Source organism: Sinocyclocheilus rhinocerous, unplaced genomic scaffold (genome assembly GCF_001515625.1).
Source record: "Sinocyclocheilus rhinocerous isolate Xijiao unplaced genomic scaffold, SAMN03320098_v1.1 scaffold1112, whole genome shotgun sequence".
NCBI lineage: Eukaryota > Metazoa > Chordata > Actinopteri > Cypriniformes > Cyprinidae > Sinocyclocheilus > Sinocyclocheilus rhinocerous.
In genome coordinates, this window is record NW_015657961.1 from 1,662,279 (window position 1) to 1,677,945 (window position 15,667).

General features: G+C 36.6%; 1 protein-coding gene and 1 long non-coding RNA gene across 7 annotated transcripts in view; one reads left to right on the forward strand and one right to left on the reverse strand.

Moving 5' to 3' along the window:
• LOC107721787 (uncharacterized) overlaps positions 1-13,814 on the reverse strand; it is a 24,966-nt gene extending 11,152 nt beyond the window's left edge. Inside the window, exons 1-2 of the long non-coding RNA XR_001637738.1 lie at positions 13,800-13,814; positions 13,420-13,423 (exon numbers count right to left, since the gene is read on the reverse strand). This is a non-coding gene — a long non-coding RNA (uncharacterized LOC107721787). The remainder of the gene's footprint in view (positions 1-13,419; positions 13,424-13,799) is intronic.
• Positions 1-15,667, forward strand: part of LOC107721785 (YEATS domain-containing protein 2-like) — a 47,715-nt gene that overhangs the window by 24,607 nt on the left and 7,441 nt on the right. For 5 of the 6 annotated variants that reach the window (XM_016529946.1, XM_016529949.1, XM_016529951.1 and 2 more), the window contains 13 exons: positions 3,063-3,245; positions 4,627-4,867; positions 5,951-6,112; positions 6,207-6,325; positions 6,578-6,724; positions 8,245-8,427; positions 8,666-9,002; positions 9,924-10,058; positions 12,459-12,539; positions 12,662-12,839; positions 13,396-13,472; positions 13,906-13,985; positions 14,074-14,275. In XM_016529946.1, the coding sequence (XP_016385432.1) occupies positions 3,063-3,245; positions 4,627-4,867; positions 5,951-6,112; positions 6,207-6,325; positions 6,578-6,724; positions 8,245-8,427; positions 8,666-9,002; positions 9,924-10,058; positions 12,459-12,539; positions 12,662-12,839; positions 13,396-13,472; positions 13,906-13,985; positions 14,074-14,275 (2,125 nt within the window). The remainder of the gene's footprint in view (positions 1-3,062; positions 3,246-4,626; positions 4,868-5,950; positions 6,113-6,206; positions 6,326-6,577; positions 6,725-8,244; positions 8,428-8,665; positions 9,003-9,923; positions 10,059-12,458; positions 12,540-12,661; positions 12,840-13,395; positions 13,473-13,905; positions 13,986-14,073; positions 14,276-15,667) is intronic. The other variant, XM_016529950.1, reaches the window with a different exon arrangement.

Here is a 15,667-nt window from a genome sequence, read left to right on the forward strand (position 1 = left end):
GATAAAGACACATTCATTTCCACACCCTATAAGCCTGGAGCGTCTAAACCTCCTCCACTGTCTGTTTTAAGCATCAGCTCCCAGTGTGTGTCCGAAAGTAAGATAATGTTTAATACAGCAGATAATAATACAGCAGATTCCGCCATAATCGTTGCCTGGGTTGTGTACGTATGTGTGGGCCTGAGCTATCAAAATAGGGGCGAGACCCTTTTGGGGTAGGGGCATGTTTGTTTTGGTGATATCAACATTTAATGAATATCCTGAAAGACTATGAAGAGGTCAACTCCCTTGTGAGAGGACCCTGACTTTTAACTCCCCCATCATAAAAGTCTGGAATTTACATGGTATTCCTGGCAGCCTTAGTCTGTCGTTCTCATTCAGTAGTTATTCAAAGTTTGGCCAAAAAAGGCTGTTGTTTTTGCTTCAAATTTCGAAATTATACAATGTAATTTAGATTAAAAACTGCTTATGTTGCATGTATGCAGCATCTTTGTTTGGATCATGATTAAAATGCAGTGGTTGCCTCTAACTTTAAATGAAAAGAGCACAGACAAAGCCTTAGTTTGTTTATATGAAGAGATTTATTTTATTTGTGTTACTTAATTATTTGATTTAGGGCTTGTTTTAAATTTTAAATTTAGTTTTGTTATTACATTTACATTAAATTAAATAAGAAGCAATCAAAACCAACAAAAGAGCAATAATATGCAAGTGCTATATTAGTATATTATTATAGTGTTATATTTAAATTTCACAAAGAAAGTACAGTATTTTGTCTACGCAATAATAAAAGGACACATTTAATTTATAATTTGTCTTAAATCTCATTTTGCAAAAAAAAAAAAATCGTGAATCGAATCGAATCGTGAAATCAAAATCATGAATCGAATCGTCCCTACAAAGTACAGTCTGTTTCTGTTTCATGCAGATATTTTTATTTATAGTTTCACAAAACTGAAGTCAAACCATTCTGTTTTTGCTTCAAATTTCAAAATTATACAATCTAATTTAGATTAAAAACTGCTCATGTTGCATGTATGCAGCATCTTTGTTTGGATCATGATTAAAATGCAGTGGTTGCCTCTAACTTTAAATGAAAAGAGCACAGACAAAGCCTTAGTTTGTTTATATGAAGAGATTTATTTTATTTGTGTTACTTAATTATTTGATTTAGGGCTTGTTTTAAATTTTAAATTTAGTTTTGTTATTACATTTACATTAAATTAAATAAGAAGCAATCAAAACCAACAAAAGAGCAATAATATGCAAGTGCTATATTAGTATATTATTATAGTGTTATATTTAAATTTCACAAAGAAAGTACAGTATTTTGTCTACGCAATAATAAAAGGACACATTTAATTTATAATTTGTCTTAAATCTCATTTTGTAAAAAAAAAAAAATCGTGAATCGAATCGAATCGTGAGTTGAGTGAATCGTCACATCCCTAGTAAAAACAGCATATTGTGAAATATTCATGCAATTTAATTTATTCCTGTGATGGCAAAACTGAATTTTCAGCATCTTTACTCCAGTGTTCTGTGTCACATGATTCTTCAGAAATCATTCTAATATGCTGATTTAGTTCTTAAGAAACATTTCTTATTATTATCAGTGTTGAAAACAGTTGTGCTGCTCAATATTTTTAAAAGTCTTTACTGTCACCGTTGATCAATTAAATCCTGCTTTGCTGAGTAAAATAAAATTAATTTCTTAATCTTTTTTGGACAGTAGTTTGCTTAATTTTACAATTAGTCTTAATCTTAAAATTAGTTTTGTAAATATAAATTGTGCCTATATATGAATTTCTTAAACTATTCCAACACATGGATGTATGTGATAATACATTAATACAGTACTGTTACTGTTTAAAAAGCATCCCAGGATGCACCACATGAGGTTTAAGAAAATGAACAGTGTACAGAACTATACAAATTTTATGTTGAATCAAATAAAATATTTCTTTATAAAGCTACTTTTTGTAATATCTATTTGATATTTTTCTCATTGAACAAAATAATGGCTTTCAGTTATCTTTTGGGGGTATTTTCACAGGCAAATTTATTTAGCAGTTAATTAGGTTGATTAATCGCCACATCATGTAATTAATTGACCCTTCACAAAGACCCACCCCTCTTAGTTATTGTTGCTATGTCCAACAAGCCATGCCACTCTCATGCAACATACAGTATGTTTTCACGCAGTGAAAAATACATTGCAGAGCAAAGAGGACACAGACAACACTGCGACAGACAGAGCAGGTTACTTTTTGTATGAAACAAAGTGTCAGCATTCAAATTTTGCCTTTTTTTTTTTCAGACAATAAATACCATTTGGTGGCTCTTTAATGTGTTTTGACAGTTCACTGTAGCTCCTTAGTTCAAGCAGCACATGAACGAATCGTCTCTCTCTTCCTCTTTACTAGTTATAGCACAAAATAAACATGAATGAACATCAGAAGGTATCTTGTTTCAGTTGCGGAAAGACGTCAGTACCCAACATTTTTTTTACCCACATTAATCTACTCTCCTCCTGTCTGGTTTGTTTGGCGGACAAAACCGATTCAGCGTTATGATTGGTCAGATTGCCTGTCAATCAGTCTCCCGGGTGAAGGGTAAAGAATAAGTAGCTGTATCAAATCTTTTTTTTTTTTTTTTTTGCACTGTAGTTTCTAAAGGAACAACATTTGATTTTAAATTCAGTTTAAGAGTGTTGTTTATATGAGAGATATGACAGTGATGTTGCGAATATGGGGTGTTTTGTTTGATGAAGTTTGTCAAAGTGAGCATTTTGCTGTGTGCTACTGGCAGGAGAGGTGAATCTCAAGTTAAGTTCACTGAGTTCATCTCAATGTTCAGCCTCTCCCTTAGAGAAGCATGTGTTTATCTTACTCAAGGGAATGTGTGATTCACTAAATTAACTTTGGATTGGATCACACATCCAATATCTCTGACAATATCTTTGAAATTGAACCGTGAATCAAACTGATGGCTTTTCAGTGCACATCTCGAAGTAATATGACAAGCACAGAGTAATACAAATTCTGTCTGTCTGTCTTAAGGTTATAATAAAGCAAGAACCAGGAGAGGTGCCCACCCAGCCATCACCACAGCAACAGGTCGTCTCCACAGCAACATCCCAGCAGCAACCGCAGTATGTGACAGTGAAGGGCGGTCACATGATAGCCATGTCACCGCAGAAACAGAGTGGGATGGGGACTGGAGGAAGTGCCACACCCAGCAAGGTTTTTATGAATGCTTTTTGTTTGTTTTGTGTTCATCATTATGGTAATGTTCATTTTAACTATTTACGTTTTATAATTTAAGTGTTTCTACACCAATCATATAACGTTCTTTGCCTGTTTCAGTACCTAGTGAGCTGCTTACCTAAACATTTGGGCATCATGGCTCAAAGATTGTTCAGATGCTCTTATGATGTCCAAAAAATTATGTCTAGCTAGTTCCATACTTCAGTTCTTTATTTCTATAGTTTCATCCCTCAATGCAGGCCGTCCTGTCTGAGAGAGTTTTTGAAGCTGGAGTGCACTGTGGTCATGCAGTCTAAACATATCTCAGGTCATTGTGTCTCTGTGGACCTCCTACTCATCTCTTTACTGCAGCCATTTTTAGCACCTGAGAGTCAAAGTCATTCAGACATTCTGTTTAGAGTCATTCTGCGCAAAAAAGATGTCTTAACTCCCTGACGTTACATTAGAGTCTTGAGCACATTTATTGCATATTTTTTTATATTACTCATTAGATCTCTGGGTTTTAAGCCAAGCCATTTTCTTTGATTTGAATAAATATTATATATATATTTTAAAGATAAATTTACTTGATCGGGCCCATTTATAGTTAAAAGTGTCCAGATCCTTAAAGGTGTAACCACTAATCAACATTACTGTAGAGGCGTGAATGACCTTTTCTCATATTGAAATAAGACTTAATAGATAACATATACTACTACTGTTTAAAAGTTTGGAGTCTTTAAGATTTTATTTAGCAAGGATGAACAAAATTGATCAAAAGTCACAGTAAAGACATTTATAATGTTACAAAAGATTTATATTTCAGGTATATGCTGTTCTTTCTATTAATCGAAAATTCCTGAAAAATGTATCATTGTTTCCACAAAATATTAAGCAGCACAACTGTTTTTACGTTGATAATAATAAGAAATGTTTCATGAGCATAAAATCAGCATATCAGAATGATTTCTGAAGGATCATGTGACACTGAAGACTGGAGTAATGCTGCTGAAAATTCAGCTTTGTTTCACAGGAATACAATATATTTTAAAATATATGAATATAGAAAACAGTTATTTAAAATTTTAATAATATTCCACAATATTACTTTTTCTCTATTTTTGATCAAATATCTATTTTGATGAGCAAAAACTATACTTACCCAAAACTTTTGAACAGTAGTGTACTTAACTGTTTGATTATACTCAGTTTTAAAAATATGAGTAGAAGAAAGATGGTGAGTAAATATTTTATAAAACTGCATTTTGTACCAAAAGGACACCAAAAGTTTTTCATTTATTGATTTATGATAGCTCAGTTGTGCAATTTACAAGTATTTCCAGTTGCAGAGTAACAGATTGTGTGTGTGTGTGTGTAGGTGTTGGGGATTCCACTGGGCTCTGCTGTCAAACAGGTCTCCATGAGCAGCGGGCAGATCTTGGTTGCTAAGTCCAGCCCCTCTGTGTCCAAGGTTGTGGGCCAAAAGCAAGTGGTGGCACAGGGCATCGCTAAGGCAATCGTCAGTGGAGGAGGCAGCGGTGCAAGCGGCATCACGGGACAGCAGGTGCATGCTGTTACCAAGGCAGCAAGTGGGTCTGGAGGAAGTGGCAAGAGTGGAGGTCAGAGTACACAATTTGTTTTTACCATCATAATGCCATAAAGGTAGCCATTTAATTCATGTGATCTCTGATCTTCTGTCTTTTTTTGAAAAAAAGGGGGGGTGAAAGAACAAGATTGTGCATTTGTTTGTGTGTTTGGAGAAGTGTTTGTCAGGCTGATCAGCAGATGTTGTGCTAAGAGGGGAATTTCACAGGGCTTGTCTTAAGTGTGTCTGGCTGTACCGCAACGCTGACTAAACCATTAGGAAACACCATTACTCAGTCAGACACTTGTATTTCCCTGCCGCCACAGAGGGAAACAGGAATTAGTTTGATTAATTTTAAAGACACCCATATGTGGATTCATATCGGAAGCCTGTTAGTGGTATATGAAATAGATAGAAGCTGTATTGCTGTATGTTCTGTATAGGTCCATGTTGTACACATTTTCTGCATCTTATGAGTCCACTTATGTCAATAGAGATTACGCCAAAATTATGTATGCTACCATTAACAGTAGTGCACAAAAATACAGTTAAAAAGTAATGTTGTATGTATTACAAGTTTATATAACTGTTGTCTATTTTAGCCATTACTACTGTGTCACTTGATCTTTCAGAAATCATTCTAATATGCTGATTTGGTGTTCAAGTAACATTTGTGCTACTTAATATTTTTATGAAAAGAAGTTCAAAAGAACAGCATTTATTTGAAATAGAAATCCTTTTGTAATATAAATGTCTTCACTGTAACTTTTGATCAGTTTAATGCATCCAAATACAGGATTAAATTCTTCAAAAAGATAAGTTTGAAGGGTAGTGTATGTTCACACTGCTTTTTCTGTGAAACAGTGAAAACATATAGCTGCCATGGGCTGTTAAGGACAAAACACCATGAAAGTAGCTAATACAGTTTCATGTTTTCTAAGCTATACAGAAGCTTTAAGTGCAGAACAGGTCAAATTTATATTCACTGATAACTTCTCAAATTTTTTTGTCCATATTCAGCATTTATTCTCTGATACTGTACTATTTGCTACTATAATGTGTTTCTCTTTTGTGTAATAATTGTTTTTGTGGTGATTTGTCTTCATTTTGTTTTTAGTTATGGCCACCCTACAGCTACCGGCAAATAACTTGGCAAACTTGGCCAATCTGCCTCCGGGAACCAAGCTCTACCTGACCACCAACAGCAAGAACCCATCGGGCAAAGGCAAACTGTTACTGATCCCTCAGGGAGCTATTCTGAGAGCCTCACACAGCGCAGGTCAGACACACACTATCATGTGATTTTGGGAACATTGTCATTGTCTCTTTCTGTATTCAGATAAACATCTAACTAAATTTATCTCTGTCTCTAGGCCAGCAGTCTCAGAGTTCTGGTTCTGGAGGGTCGAAGTCCTCCAGTGGGTCCTCAGGGTCTGGCAGCCTGCCTTCCAATTTATCCTACACTTCTTACATCCTCAAACAGACTCCTCAGGTGATATTCTTTTCTGTAAATCATTTAAAATTAAGATTTTGACACACATTAAACTCTGTAGAATTTATCATGACATACTAGTTGTTTAGTTACTAACTAACAGCATTTGAATGACCTCTGTTTAATATGTTGAGCTCAGTGTGTGATTTTGTTGTCTAAAACAATGTCCAGTCAAAGACACACACACACATCCCAGAAGCCTTTTTCTGTCAGTTTGAGTTATGTTGACAAAGTCATTATCAATCTTTTCAGGGCACGTTCTTGGTTGGCCAGCCAGGGGGCTCTGGGAAACAGACCTCTGGTGGTCACGTGGCATCAAGTCCTGCATCCAGTACCCAGCAGGCCATTCGGGTCACAGCCGGTCAGAAGGCAGCCATTTTGGCTCAGGTGTGTAACAAAGTAAGGATTTAACAACACCTCTACTTCCCCCTCTGCTGTATATAGTTATATAGCTACAGGGTAATATAATGTATTATTGATACATTATTAGTTGATATAATAAATATGTTTATATATATTATAATATTATTATTATTATTATATAAATTAGAATATTTTAATGATTTATATTAAAATGATATTGTTTTCTTATATAGATGAAGCTTATTGGATTGGATAGCAGGTGTTTAAGTCATGCTGTAGGTTTAATTTTAGGTGCAGATAATGCAGATGAAAGATGTTTTGTCTTTATTTTGCAGTACCTGACCCCTTTAACTTTTAATTACATTCAGAATACAAGCTCACAATTCTTGTAAAATGTTATTTGTTAAAATGCAGCAGAGATGTATTCAGCAACAAATTAATTTCTCTTGCTAAAACAGACATCTGTATTTAATGAGTTAGCTTCAATAAAATATAGAAATAAAATGTTAAAATGCACACACTCAAACTCAGTGACTCAGAAGGAGTGAGATCCGTTTAGCTACTGTATAAAAGCAAAAGTGTTCAGGGGTTTGCCATTATTTCCTCCCTCTTTGTCATCGATTTCTTTCTCTCTCTCTCTCTCTCTCTCTCTCATTGATCTTGCTTTATCTCTCTTTTTCTTTCTTTCTTTCACTTGCTGCACTTTCATTATTGTTACACAACGCCTCTTCTGAAGAACTTACACTCTAGAGCCCTTTCTGCATGTGTGTGTGTCCTGATTATAAGATAGAGGATAATGAGTATGCCTGCAGCTGACATTTGAGCTGTAATTCAACCTGTAAACATACACTCATGGGCCTCTCTTCCTTCCTTCCTTCTCTTACTACCTTTCTTCTTGTTGCTTAATTGTCCATTTGAATCATACCCTCATAATTCTCATCATAAAGTGGAGCACATAGGGCACCATGATTTCTGCTTGATAGTTTTTTGTTATAATTCTCGTTATCTCCCCCTCAGCACAGGTGAGACTAAATCAAACCTCTTCCTCTGGTGCATTAGACCTGCTAGAGATTGTTTGCATGCAGTAAGATGACCATACATATTGATTAGTGCCTGATCTACTTCAGTACTCTGGTGGTCATGGTGGAGTATTTGTGTTTGATTGAGGGTATTTGCTGTGAGCTTAAGAGCAAGAGAGAAGCAACATTAGAAGGAAAGACAAGTTAAAGACGTCTTGCTCTATCACTGCTTATGCTATTATGTAAGGGAGATACTCGCAGTCTTTTTTTTTCTCTCTTTTTTTTAAGTCCAGTGAATCTGTATTGGCATGAATATTAAAATCCATTATTGCAAAAAACACAGAATGTAAAAAAAGAGACTCTTGTTTTAGATTGTAGTTGTTCAGTAGAATGTGTCTTATTTATCTTTTCATGTGATTGTAAGGCTGACCGTTTTATTTAAAACTGTTAAAACAGACCCTCTGGTAGGAATAACAAATTTCTCAGATTGTTGGATTTGGGTTTTTCAACTTCTTTCTTTTAATATTTGATTGACAGGTGGTGGGTGGGTCTCAAGGTTCTCAGGTGAAGCTGTCAGATGGCTCAGTGAAGATGGTAACAGCTGCCGCAGCAAGTCACCTGAGCAAACCCGGCACAACCACCCTGAGAATGACGGGAGGTGTCATCACTGCCACAAGCTCAACCCCATCCACACCCAGTGCCACACCCACCTCTCAACAGGCAAGAGATTTACCTGTCTGTGTGTTCTACATTGTCTAATCAAGAAGTGTAGCTCTGTCCCTACCAAAGTCTTATTGGTCTAAAACCACATTCCATGATTAGGTCATTGACTTCAACTTTCAATTGAGACAAAAAATGTTCATGCTGAAAACTCATTGTGTTGTGCCTCCATTACAAAGTTGATATATTGAAGTCACTTTGTCTATTTATAGCCCCTCTAATGTTTTTCCCCCTACAGTCAGCAGAAGCCACTGGAAGATCGTCCTCTCAGCCGTTCCCTCAGATGGCTAAAGCGCCACCGCAGCACCCTGTGCTTGTAGCTGCCAATCAAGCTGCAGTGATCAGTGCGGCCAAGAGTGCCAGCTCTGCCGCCAGCACAGTAAAGAGTTCTGCCTCTGGCACCGGTACCGTAGTCACAGTCGCCAAGAGCGTCAACATGCCTCTCATTAGCCTGTCGAAGGGGGTGGGGTCGTCTGTAGTGGGCGGGTCCAAAAGCTCAAGCCCCTCACTGCTCACTGCAGCATCACTGATTGGTGGAGGAACGGTCAGTGGGAAAACTGCTGCCACCATCTCAGGTAACCAGTCTTCTGCTGTCCAGAGTTACCCCTTGTTTAAAAACATTTTTTTTAAAGGTGTGATCACACCTTTCGCGCACACAGTCTGGAATTTCACATGAAGGTGAAAGATTTCCCCTCACTGATTTCACAATGGGTTCAAGTTACACTGAACAAAATTATAAACGCAACACTTTTGTTTTTGCCCCCATTTTTCATGAGCTGAACTCAAAGATCTAAGACTTTTTCTATGTACTCAAAAGGCCTATTTCTCTCAAATATTGTTCACAAATCTGTCTAAATCTGTGTTAGTGAGCACTTCTCCTTTGCCAAGATAATCCATCCACCTCACAGGTGAGGCATATCAAAAAACAAAAGTGTTGCGTTTATAATTTTGTTCAGTGTAGTTATGCAAATTTGCCACAGTGACCAACAGAAAGCTGCTTGGTTTTAAAGTGACTTCTGTATGAGCTGTGTTTCATACATTGCTACACTATTGACAATAGACAATGGCCTGTGAAATTTAGCCGAAACATTGTTACTGTCACCGCACCTTTAAAATGACAAACAGCTAAAGCTCTCACAGACACCCACAGGCATTTAAATTGGATCACAAATGTCTTTTTTCCCATCTGGTGGCTGAATGGTCTCTGTCCATTAGCTTCAAGAGTGAAATACATTTTTATTAACATGAATTAGGGCGGTATGACAAATTCTTTTAACACATCATGTATATCTCTGTAACTATCATGATTTGTGCATGGAAAATTGAATGAAAAATGGTTTATATGTTAAATAACCATGTTACAATGTATATTTTTGAATAATGCAAGCTGTCCATCCGTATTCTGATTTAATTGCTTGAAATGCTTCATTTGCTGATTTTTTTTTTTTTGCCACATTTTGTTGTTCAGGTGTCACAATGATTCTCTACATTCGCAGGTATGTTGAAGTTGCACCCAGCTCAGTCATGTTCCCAGCAGACAGTTCTGACCATCCCAGCTAATCAGCTGAAGCAACTCGGTGTGGGCAGTGGGTCCTCAGGGCTGCAGACCATCTTGATGCCTGTCGGCAAAGGTAACAGCACCCTGTTCCTCTGATACCCACACAGCCTGACTCACACTCCTGATCTCTAGTTTCCTGAAGGCTTTGAATCTGTGTAACATTGTCAAGTTTATTTTCAATTTCATGTTCCAGTTAACTGCTCTGATACATAAGCTTTGTTCCAAAACATATAGATGTGCCTTGTGGTTATAGATCTTGGCTGGCAACCAAAAGTAGGTTTGAGTCTCTACAAGTGGTGATTTATGATTTATCACCATTGTGATCTTAAGCAAGACACTGTTGTGTGTCATGGTGGGCTGTGTCAGGTTGTTAAGGAGTTCTAATTCTGCCAGCCTTCATGGACTGATATTTTTTGTCAGCCGTGTTGAGCCTGCCCGATTGTATTTATCAGAGATGTTTGTTTTTGTTCAGCATTCATCAGTGATGACAGTAATAAGTGAACAGAGCTCCAGAGACACTTACCTGTCATATGGTTTTCATTTTCTCAATTTGCGCTCTCTCTGCCTGGTTGCTAGCTTTGTTTTAGATTGATCTGTGCAGCACCATGGCAGCAGAAGCTGCCTCAGTTTAGTTTGTTGAATGAGTGCAGTGCTTGAACATCCAAGCAGCAAGACAGGCCATTTCTAGTAACAGTATGCAAGCTGTTGTCATAGTGATATGCATGGAAGTATGGAAGAATGTAATTGTGAAATTACAGGATTCAGTCATTGAGAAATTGCAGACTTGAGTGCTCTTAAAGGGGTCCTATTATGCTCTTTTACAAAGTCTTGATTTTGTTTTGGGGGTGTACTAGAACATGCTCTCATGCTTGGTGGTTCGAAAAACACATTATTTTTCACATAATTTACATTATTAAAATACCTTTCTCCCCAGGCTGGCACAAACGGCTCGATTAGTTCTGGGTTTTAATGAAGGCCCGCCTTTCGAAAAAAACGAAATGTGTTGTGATTGGTTAGCTGTCCCAGTGAGTTGTGATTGGCGAACAGCTTAGACGGTGTTTCAGTACTGCCACGCCCCGATCTTTTTAATGCCCAAACATACACACTACACACTGACTAAAATTAAAAAAGTAAAAAAGCATAATAGGACCCCTTTAACATTTATGAGAAACATCAGGAACTACATGAATCAGAACTAAAAATACTTTAATGCTACCTTAGTCATGGCTGAAAGCTAATTAATACTAAATTAGCACTATTGGTGGGCAATATGACCAAAATGTTATTTCACATTATGAGAAATTACAGTATATAATTATTTTAATTTTATCTTTATCATTAAACATACCAATAAAACAAGGACACCAATAAAACAAGCCTGGTACAAAAGGCAGGTTTCAAGTAGGATTCAAGTAAGAAATACTTTAGAAATTGAATAATAAAATGTAAAAATAAAACATCCTTCACTGTGTAAATTAAATATACATTAAATCTGTGCTTTATTTTCCCATTTATATCATATTTAATCAGTTTAATCATTTATATTTAATCAGTCTAACGTGTCAATAACTCTAAGTAATGCTACACTGTGAGGATATATTTACATTCCATGATATAGCAAAATCTCTATCAATAGGCACTTTATAATTGTCGCCATGCAACAGATGTAGTTACATCTGTACATTTTTACATTTATGCGTTTTATCAGATGCCCTTATTCAAAGCAACAGATGATTACTAATGAATGATAAATCAATACTGCAAACTAATAATGTATACTTCTGTATTATCGCTTGTCTAATAGTGGCCCATTAATATAATAAAGTCAAAGTACCCTAGAGGACGCTGTTGATGTGTAGTTAGCAGTAAATTGGTATTGGTCCTAATTAAATTGTAACTGTGAATTTTGACCATACAATTTAGCTTGTGCATATTTTGTAAAGAATAACAATGCTTGCCACAAAATAGGCGCTTACCTTCATTCTCTGTAGCAGTCATGTATTCTGTCTTTAATTTAAAAAAAAAAAAAAACATAAAATAAAAAAAATAAAATATATATATATACACTATACATTCAAAAATGTGTATATATATAGGCCTTTACACTTCTGTTCAAAGTTTTGGGGTTGGTAAGATTTTTTTTAATATTTGTCTTATATAACTTCTCTTATGCTCTCCAAGCCTTGCTCTCCAAGGCTGCATTTAATTGATTTATTTCATCAAAGGTACGAAAGGTTTACGAAATATTATTACTATTTAAAGTAAAGTAAAGTTTTATTTCTGTTCTTGCAAGCAGAATTTTCAGCATGATCCTTCAGAAATCATTCTAATTAGCTGATTTGGTGCTCAAGAAACATTTATTATTGTTATCAATGTTAATGTTTTTTCAGTTTTTTTTTTTATGAATAGAAAGTTCAAAAGAACAGCAATTTTTTAAAATCTCTTTTGATCAATAAAAAAACGTATGTTGCAGTCATGCAGTCTGGTGCTAAAGGTGCATCTGGCAGCAACACAGGTGGAGCTGCTTCCTCAGCATCCACACCTGTAGCTCAAGGTGAGACATACGCGCACACACACACACACACACACACATACAGTGGATATAATGTCAAGGAGTAATGTGTATAACCATCCAAACTTTTTCTTTACCTCTGTTGTGTTTGTGTCTTTACATAGTTAAAACTGAACCTGGTTTGGTTAGCTCCACTTGTACGACTCCAGTACCCCAAACATCTGCCCCAGCCTCTACAGCACCCACCTCTGGTCCCCTGCCAACAACCCCCACATCCACAGATGCAGCTGCTACTATTAAAGTCGAACAGGGCATAGAATCTACAACTCATGAACTTATCAAGTAAGAACTAGACACACAATTGTGTCTCTCAGTCCTGATCTGTCTGAATGTCAGTTTTTCCCTAAGGATTCTATTTCAGCAGAGGGGCATCGACACCCACAGACATGCACATTCACAATTTTGAATTTTTTTAATTGTGTGTTGCTATAGTAACACCTAGTCAGTAATAATACTGATGTAATTCTCCTGATACTTAATTGAGTTAATGCTGATGCAATTCTCATGACATTTTGAGTTGGATTTTGACTAAAGTAATGCAGACTTGCAGTTTCTTGAGTGAATAAATAGTACATTCATTAATCACTCTGATCAATTCTAAGTGAGAGCAATTTTTCTAACCAATTCAGACTCATATTTATTGTTTATTTTATTTTGTAGTGGTCTGGTTTTTATCATCAGATTCAATCTAGTCTGCAAACTCACAACTAAAATAAAAATAAATGTGTTGCTGTGGAGCACCACTGCTGCTCAATATTAGTGACGGAAATTAACATTTTTTGTTGAAAGCTTGTAATATTTGTGTACATATTTTGAAAAAATTGTCAATCTCTCTCAGTACAGAGCACATCGAGAACATGACACAACTTCTGACGGCTATAGTGAAGAAATTCCCCCTGATTGTCCCTGAGAAAAGTACGTTTGACAGCTCCACAGACTTTAAAATCGGCATGAAATTTAAAAATCATAACTATTTCCTAAATGCTAAGTTTTGAGAGGAAAAAAAAGAAATTTTTATATTTTAAGTCTCTTAACCTCACAGAGGCATTTATTTGATCAAAAATACAGTAATATTGTGAATTATCATTTAAAATAAAGGTTTTCTATTTTAATATATTTTATATAAATGTATTTTATTCCTGTGATGGCAAAGCTGAATTTTCAGCAGCCGTTACTGCAGTATTCAGTGTCACATGATCCTTCAGAAATCACTCTAATTGGCTGATTTGGTACTCAAGAAACATTTATTATTATCAATGTTGAAAACAATTGATTGTCTCCATTCATTTAGTCTGCATAAAAAGAGTTAATTTTACCAAACCAATCAAAGTTGTTGTGTTCTTTGTAGATGAGGACTCTCATCCATTCTGTGCCACATCTGTGGATCAGTACTACTCATGGAACATTGGCAAACGCAGAGCTGCAGAGGTACAGGAGTGTTTGTGTTTCATCTAGTCTGAGTGCATCTGTAAGCTCTGTTGGATTGTGTTCGTTTACTTTCTTTCTCTCTGTGTAGTTGCAACGAGCAGTGGCTGTGCGTCGTGTGTGTGCTGATCTGTTAGAGAGGACCCCTCGGCTTCAGGCCCTCACTCCACCCAGAACCAAAGAGGTGCTTCGCTGGTGCCGTCTCCGTGGTTACACACCCCCTGACCCTGAACCTCAGCGCACAGAGGAGGACTCCATCGAGGACATACTCACACAGATCGACAGTGAACCCGGTGAGAGTGTAGTTTATGTAACAGCACACATGCTTGTGTCCAATGTGGTTTGTGTGTGTGTGTGTGTGTGTGTGTGTGTGTGTGATTTGAACCATTGGTTGAGGATAATTCATCATGGCCTGTGTCTCTCTCAGCTATCCAGAACTTTGACTTACACAAGACTTGGCACAGACAATGCAGTAGTGTTTTCTCTCTCTCTCTAGTTTCCAGTGATGGTGCATTAGTCTGTAAAATGATGAGATAATAAGTATTCAGAGTTGGGCATGAATTCAACTTGGGCATAAGCAGCTAAAATTCAACATCAGCTCTGCTTCGATCCCTACGGTGTTTCCTACCTAGACAGCATTTTAAGGCATCATAGATTTCATGGATAAGGCTTAGCTGTTAGCAGAATAGAGTGTTGCGACATTAGCTCAGCTAAGTGCTGATGTCATACTCCGTTGATATTGACTGTGAGACATTAGTGCACCTCAGCGAAGGGGTGTGCAAATAATCGAATGCGATTTTCATGCGCATCTCATTAGTAAAGCCGGTTCTGTGATTAGTAGTAAATCTCCAGCACGTGCGTTCAGATGGAGCGGCATTTACTACACAGAGCCATAGATCACTGACAAGCTACGCAATATCACATTCAAAATCGCAGGCGATACATTGCCGATTATGAACGCGATTTTGCGTAGCTTGTCAGTGATCTATGGTATTTGTTTTAATGAGTGACCACTAATGGAGATGTTGTCCATAGGGCTGGGCGATATGTCAAAAATATCTTATCGATAATCGCCTTTAAAAATATTGCGATATCCGATAATATCCTCTACCTAAGCCCCACCTCCACCATGGACATTCTGGCCGTGATTGTAAGAATGATAAATGCATGTTAATGTCATATAATAATGTCTTGAATAAAATATGCAGATTTTCCGATGTTTCTCTTTCTTTTTGACATTATCGCCTGTGTAGACACATTTCATGATGGTAAGTTTAATTTCCTCAATTATAACAATTGCAGTGTTATTTTTAAATTTGTAGTCAAGCTATAACGTATTTGATATTTATCATGTATGACTAAAATCTAAAAATCTAAAAATCTAAAAATTCTGAGCAAAACGTTAAGGTTTTTTTTTTTTCCTTTCTGGTAGCCTACTAGTTCGGAGGTCTCTTTAATATCACATTCAAAATCGCAGGCGATACATTGCCGATTATGAACGCGATTTTGCGTAGCTTGTCAGTGATCTATGGTATTTGTTTTAATGAGTGACCACTAATGGAGATGTTGTCCATAGGGCTGGGCGATATGTCAAAAATATCTTATCGATAATCGCCTTTAAAAATATTGCGATATCCGATAATATCCTCTACCTAAGCCCCACCTCCACCACGCCCCGCCCCTGC